At 34.6% G+C, this 7,651-nt stretch overlaps 1 protein-coding gene across 1 annotated transcript in view; it reads right to left on the bottom strand.

The window, feature by feature from the left end:
• Positions 1 to 1,334: 1,334 nt before the first annotated feature.
• Positions 1,335 to 7,651, bottom strand: part of LOC148950238 (cullin-5-like) — a 141,334-nt gene continuing 135,017 nt past the window's right edge. Inside the window, exon 13 of the mRNA XM_089091519.1 lies at positions 1,335 to 1,706. Within this exon, the coding sequence (XP_088947645.1) occupies positions 1,503 to 1,706 (204 nt within the window). The 3' untranslated portion in view covers positions 1,335 to 1,502. The remainder of the gene's footprint in view (positions 1,707 to 7,651) is intronic.

Below are 7,651 nucleotides of genomic sequence, written 5' to 3'. Positions count from 1 at the left end.
AAGATTGCTTCAAGCGTACAACTGAGCAATTTGAGCAATAGGATATAATCAAGCAAGATAATTATGGATGTTACAAAAGGTAATATTTGCCCACTACTTTTATTACAAAAACTACAAATTATGTAGCAAGTACTACTAAGGCTGAGGATATTGAAATAAACATCTGAGGAAATGTTGAGGGGAAAGTTGAACTAAATCAAAACATACTATATGCATACATATAGGGTGTATCAGAAATATTGGGTGTATATGGGTGTATCAGAAATATTTTTGGAGCTGTTTACCATATCAAGAGAAAACTTTAGGGGCATCATGAGTGGGATGCTTAGTTGACTTAAACGCAAATTGTACCTACTGCTACTGCTATTAAACTGCTGCTACAACTGTTACTAATATTATTGATAACACACTTTTACTGCTATTACTGTTCCTGCTCCTACCACTACTACTTTGGCGCTAGTACAATTACGGTTACGCATATAGAGGTGAAAATTCTCGACTTTGGGGGAAAACTTCTTGTCTTTGGAAGAAAAAGCCAACGAATTCAATACTCGATGTAAAAAAAAAAGCTGGTATGAGAAAGCCCCTTTTCAAGAGTACTTTGGAAAGAGATTTGAAGGTTATTGCAGATAAAGACCTTAAATTCAACCACCACACCGGAGTTGTAGCAACAAAATTGAACCAAACTCATTGTATTGCCTAACGCACAATTAAAAGGATATTTTTTACATCTAACGCAAGTCTCGCGAGGCCAGGATTAAAGTTTGGAATATGCATCATCACAATGTTTTGATAAGCTTTAAAACAAAATCACATCTTTGCATGATATTAGAAAGATATCCGGCTTAGGTTTACCTGATTTCTTTTTTTTATTATTTTTTTTCTGATGCATAACATTCAAAAACAAGTATCTGCATTTTCTGTTTCATTTGCGAATACATAATGTTTCTGGTATTTGCATTGATTTTTGGTCAGAAACCTAGCATTTGCTGTTCTTGCGTGCTCTGGTTGCATTTATATAATAATTTATTTGGGCAAATTTAAAGGGTGAATTTACAGTGTTTTTCAAGAAAAAAACAAAACAAACAAAGCATTTTGTTTTGTTCAAAAGTACATTTTAACAGATTATCTTAGTGTCACCTGAATTATAAGAATCTTAAACTGAAATACCTACTTCTCCCAAAAATTATTTTACTGCTGTCCTTTTCCATTTCAAAATCAATCGTACGAATTAAATGACAAGACGCAGACGAAAAAATTAACTGCAAAAAGCAGAAAGGTAATTTCAATTTTAATGAATTTTACCAAGACAGTAACAAAAAATACAATTATACTCTTAGCATCACAAAGATTTTCCCGTAACTTCTGTTAAGTGATATAGAAAACAGCAAAAAAAAAACCTTATACTTATTACAAATAAGAACCAACAGGAAAAATACATATAAAGGCAGTGGTCTCTTAATAAAAAAAGAAAAGAAAGAAAGCACATTGCTGTAAGGAGATTACAGATGGTTTGACATAAGTAAAGCATGGATGTTGTTTTCATCCCTCCTGACAAGTTCCTGTTCAATAAGCAGTTCAAGTTGATATTTGATAAACTTCCTTGTTGGTGTAAACTCCAAAACTCCGAGCACATCTGCTTGTAGCTGACTGAAAGGCATATTCCACTCCCATTTCCAAGTTCTCAAACTCCTGATAATTGCCATCTAAAAAAGAATAAATTATTTTCCCAGACAGACAACAAATCTAGTAAAGAGCGATATAGACTAAATTTCTGAAAAAACACTCTTATTCATTCGGAAATTGAACATGATCTGATCGAAACAAACATAAGTGAAAAAACCAAAACCCCTTCACACGCTGATGCTGAGAAAAACTTATTTGTCAGAAAGCCGCCATCTGTCAGGAAATCTTATAAACAAATTTTAGTATGAAAAATCTACAGTACAATTCCGATTGCGGACTATTGAAATTATTATCCTTCAGCTTTTCTAGCAGAAAAGTGGCATAGTGGCAAGAAGAAGCGATTAGACTGCAAAGAGGATATAGGACTGAATGAAAAGTTTACCTTGATACTCTATGTTTGTAAACCTTAATTCGTGGGATATTAGATCCCAATGAGAAAAACTATCGAAAATAATATCCTACAAGTGAATAACGATTACACATTTTCTTATTGGCACATTATATTGAACGGGATGGTGAGGAAATTCCCGAAAGAACTAATCCTAATTCTTGAAATTCTACAAGCTAAGTGACAACAAACTTTATTATGGCAAATTAAGATACCACTGTGGCGAAAGCTAATTATTTCAGAAACAAATAAGATTCAAGAATCAACAGTTGAATTTTAAATATTGCATATTTCAAAGCCCCTATATTCAGCTTATTTGCCGCAAGACACAGCCTGTTTCAATTCTAGCGATATATTACATACACATCTAATGTTATTATTTTTTTTTTTACCGCTAATAGATTATCAGCTCCAGAAAAGAGGTCATTGCAACAGTTCTTAGTTCTGGTCGAAGAAAATCTTTGGCGTAATTCTGAAAGTCCTCCGGGGAAGGTTACCAGGGGGTATTTTTTTTATGGGTTCTTGAAAACATCCTCATTAAACTCATAATTTAATTTGAAAGACATAAAATTTATTTTGAAAATTACGCAATTTTCTTAGTTGGAATTTGGGCTTCAATGAAAATACCTTAAGCATCCATCAAAACTTTATATTTCGATACAATTATGGAATGGGCTCAGAATTATAGAAGGCAAGTACGCATATGCACATAACAGTACACATATAGACCTAAAGATTTTTAAGACTGAATTTTGTCTTTCGGTAAAACCCTATTCTTTTTGAGTAACTTTTGAATTGGGACGATTTTTTTTAAGTTTTTTTTTCTAAATTAAAAAATTCTTTCTATCTATACAAATTCCACCGGCCTGACACATATTAAGGGATTTTTCATGGTACTGCCATTCTCTTCCTTATAGAAAAGAACCTTGAAACTATTCTTTTATTTTCTATATAATTCCCTACGCAGTCCCCAAAATTCCAGTGCTTATACTAGTCCAGCTGTGATAATTAAAAAGGCGACAGGTTCCGTTTGGGTCGAAAATGGTTCATGTATGTGTCGTGGGTAAACTCAGAACGAGGAATCAAATGGTGTAGTCAAAATTCTACTTATCGTTACGAAGATAATAAAGAGATTTACAACATTTTTGACAGTAGAGGACTATCTTATGGAACTATAACATGGGGACCCGGCATTGTCTGGAAAAAGAATACATATGCAAAAAAAAAAAAAAAATAATGAATTCACTCAGAATACTTTTCACAAAAGAGGATAATCTTATCAATAGTGAAAATGAAACATACACCATAAAATGGAATAATTTGGAATTCACTTGTAATTTTTGAATTTAATTTATACACATGACAAGAATATAAAAAGTTGGTTTAGAATGTGTCCCCTTTGTCTTCATTACGTGAAACTTCAGAGCGACCATACCCAACAAACTGTTTTCCGTTTTTTGTCTCTCCTGAAAAGTTACGAGAGTGGTATAAGTCACCATTTTAATTATCACAGCCGAGTCCGTATTGGTCCTGATTGTTTTTTTTATGGATTGTATTTTTACAGTATTGATAAATCCCTTTGGTTGTAAGTGCCAACCAAAAACGTGTTGAACTACCCCATATCTCCTCCATTATGGCTTTGATAATTCAAAGTACGACATATGCGATTTTTTTTTCCAAAATGAGTTATGTATGTTTCGTGGGTAAATTCAGCACGAGGAATCGAATGGTGCAGTAAGCATTGTCCTATTCTGTACCGTCAAGAAGGTAAACAAGTTATATACGCCAGTTTTGAGTAGGATCGACTCAATAGATACAAGCAGGGTCTTATCCCGCTGCACTAGGACCAAATTGAGTTGGTAGCCCCTCAAGAAGTTTTCTGGTAGAAGTTCTCTTAATATTTTTTCTTAAGACGTTTCTCAAGACGTTTCTTAATATTTATTTCTTAGTAAGTTCCTCAAAACCTTTCTTGGGATGCCCTATAGGTATGACCACTACAACGACGTCCATTGGAGAAGTACTAGAATCGATTGGAGTTGCTATCCCCATTTTCTTCCAAACTAGTTTCCTGCTAGCCAACGAATAATACTATTTTTTTGTCCATTTTGTTTTAGCGTTACTAAATCATTTTGCTTCCAAACCGGTTTTCCAGTAGTCAAAAGTTATTATAAATTTTTTTGTCCATTTTGTTTCTCCCATAAGCACCTCTGTCTCTCTTTAATTCCCCTGTCTTAAAAACTATGAAAATGCCTTCGCAGCTATGAAACGCATATAGCATTCATTTTATAATAAACGATGAAGCATCAACTTTCAAAAAGGATATGATTCTCCAATATCTTGAGGTATGAATTTAATTTCTATGAGTAATATAAAAAACTATGGTACTCATAGGTGGAGGCTTCCTCCACACAGCAATAGTGTCCTTTCATCCATAATCATTCGAAGAGTGTTTTCCCTCCACAACTAACACAACTTCATTGATTTTCTTCCACGCCTTAATTAGCAGAGATGGACAACCCCTAATTTCAGATACCTTAATATAATTTGGGTAGAAAAAATAGCAGGCTGCTGCCCCAGCCTTAGATCCATAGAATCCCTAAGAGTTGACTCAAACTTTACCTGTAAGGAATGCAGTAATATTCCAGTAATTCCTGTAAGGAATGCAGTAAAAGTTTGAATCTACAAAGTCAAACTTTTTACACTCCTGTAATATTTTTATTTACTTTTGAATTAGTGTTTTTTTTGTGTTCTCAGACATAATTCTTTTTATTATTAGAAATCTAAGTTGTTATAGGAATAGTTTTATAAAATACTGGTAAAATGTTAAAGCAGAATATGCACCTTTAGTGCAAACAAACAACAAAAACAAGTGACGGAAGACTAAACATTGGTTTTTGTTTAGTGCCTGATCAGATTGATATAAAATGTTTAGAAAAAAATTCCAGAAGCAGTTTTTTCGATTTTATACCACAATTTCTCAGTGCGATATTCTCCACTGCATGTTCATTCAATTATTATTGCTTACTTTCATAAGCAATTTATGATTATTTTCAACTTCCTTTGTGATACGAATTAAATGTAGGCACACTTTCTAAAGCTAAAAGTTGTTTGATAGGGTAGAGAAGTCCCCTTCATATGATATTTCTATTAGGTATTATCATCCCATTATCGACCCCCACATAATCCAGTCAGTCGTTTTTTTCTATATGAACTTGTCAAATCATCTTTTCAATTTGCTCCAATATCCTATCTTATTGTGTTAAATTAACAATGAATATTATGTATATATTTGTAACAATTCTGTACTTTAAAGGGAGTATGGTGGGATATTGGGGGCCGTGATGTTAGTTAATTTTTTATTTATTCTTGAGTGAAGGAGAACCCAGCTCAGGAACCACCTCACTAAATAGGCAGAGGACAAGTGACAGCGAGGAGACGTCACCGGGAAATATTACGGAAACCCAAATGATGTATATTTTGGAGGGAGACGCGGAAATTCCTCTTGTAAGTAATTCATTATATTATATTCATAGTGATAAACACTCCCCGCATTAACCATAGGTCCATTGTTTTTCTACCGTTGAGAGATAATATTCAATAATTTTAAAATTAACTGCCTGAGCTTTTAAATTGTGTCACCTTTACCTCAAACTCTAGACAGGTTGGAGGATCTATTATGCTTAGGCTATATTTCAGGTTCCAAAACCAGGTGACTGAACGATCAATCCTAGAACTGGTGGGCTCACCCCAGACACATGACTATCAGCACTCCTCAAAATTACACAAGCATTTGATTTAAGAGAGTCATAATTACCACAAGCCCCCCCCTGATCACCCAAACACTATGAGAAAAAAATTTATTACTGAATATTAATGAAATCAAGAATATTATTCTTATTTTCAGATTTTTCGACATGGTAACAATAAAAAAAATTTTTCACGTTAAAAAACCTAACCATTTCAAAAAAAATTATTATCATATTTAGGTTCTAGCTGTGTCACCATCGGAGGCAAGCCATAGTCTCTATGATGATATTGAATCATTCATGGAGACACAATCGTTCCCAATGAACAGTTTGAACAAGAGTGTGTTGATTTAGATTTATTTTGTGAGAGGGTGAAAGATGGTAGTGTAAATTTTATTCCCCATAATATTTCTTCATTAGAATAAGATGGTCTGGTGGCCAATCTTCGGCCTGATAGTGACTTTGATTGGGTGACAATCCATTTTACATCCAATACAGTTAAAACTACTATCGATCCTGGAGGGATGCAGCCCCCATCTATTTCACTCTCATACAGTAAAGGCGAGGAGTAGGATAAAAGGGTAGAACAAAGTGATCCGATAGGTCCACTCGAGGAGCAATATGTATCTGAGGACAGTTTTGCCTGGATCAACCAATTTTCACCCAATACTATCGAGGGTATACGATCTGGGCCGGAGAATCCTCCTATCCCGCCCATTTCCCTCCTCAGTCACAGTGACAACTGTAAACCATATACTTCCAGTAGAACTGAACGATTTTGAGGGTGTATTTCTAGGGTTTATTGATAGTACGGTAACAAAATTATATAATATTAATGAGATTGGTAGTGGGAGGATAATTTTATTTGTTGAAAATTCAGATGTTATTGTGGGTAGATTTTAAAAGGAATTTGTTTTAAGAAGCGGGAGAAGGAGAAAGGATAATTTTTTAAATATAATTCAGATTAAAGGAGAGTAGGGGCGTGAAACACTTTTCTTTCGATAGAGGGCTTCAGAGTTTCAAATACACATTTCTCAAGCGGCCACACAAACCCCTGCAAAAGGATACTAGTAAGACACATTTGGACGATTTGCAGTAAATAGGGATGGTGTTCCCTATTTGAGATTTTAAATACTTAAACGGTAAATATCTGATGACACTAAAAAAATAATTATTTTTGAGCGTGTTAATGAACATTTGGAAATAGGTGTTACATTGTTGCAGCATGAAAAATAACTTTAGGAGGGGGAACAGATCAGAATTCAGAATTTTTTATTCACCAATATAAATGGAGGGCACCATCTGTTGAATCCGTCAAGCACTGGGTATGGCTTCTTTACGAGCCTGCCACAGAACATGATTCAACTAGCCTTTTTTTTAGTCAATTACAGACATTAGTCGGTTTTGCATGAGGGGTAAAATTTTCGGGCGACATGCCGCTATTGTCCAATTTGTTTTTCAAGTTTTTTCGTAGAAGCTTCAAAAAGGGCTCATTCGATTGGAAATTGAGAGGACTAGTGGCTTTTTATTAGTCGAAAGTGATCAGAGCGCATATGCCCCCCCTCCCACACGCCCATCATTTCCCAAACACTTTCAATCGAAACCTGAGATAGCCATTCTGTTTCACGTATTTGAAAGGTCTGGAAATTATGAATATTAGGTCTGGGAATCTACAACTAGAAATACTCATGACAAGTGTGTACTTTTTATTTCTTTACCTAGCTACCCCCCCTACCCCCCACCTGAAATCTTGCACTATGATAGATAATTTTCTTGCTCACATGACTGCTATAAAAAGGTAGACTGACAGCCCCCCCCCCCACCGAAACAA

The sequence above is a fragment of the Artemia sp. Qi Xiang Cuo genome, chromosome 7 (assembly GCF_049724085.1).
Source record: "Artemia sp. Qi Xiang Cuo chromosome 7, ASM4972408v1, whole genome shotgun sequence".
Taxonomy (NCBI): Eukaryota; Metazoa; Arthropoda; class Branchiopoda; order Anostraca; family Artemiidae; genus Artemia; species Artemia sp. Qi Xiang Cuo.
The sequence above is the reverse complement of the archived record's forward strand: the minus strand, read 5'-3'. Positions and strand labels throughout refer to the sequence as shown.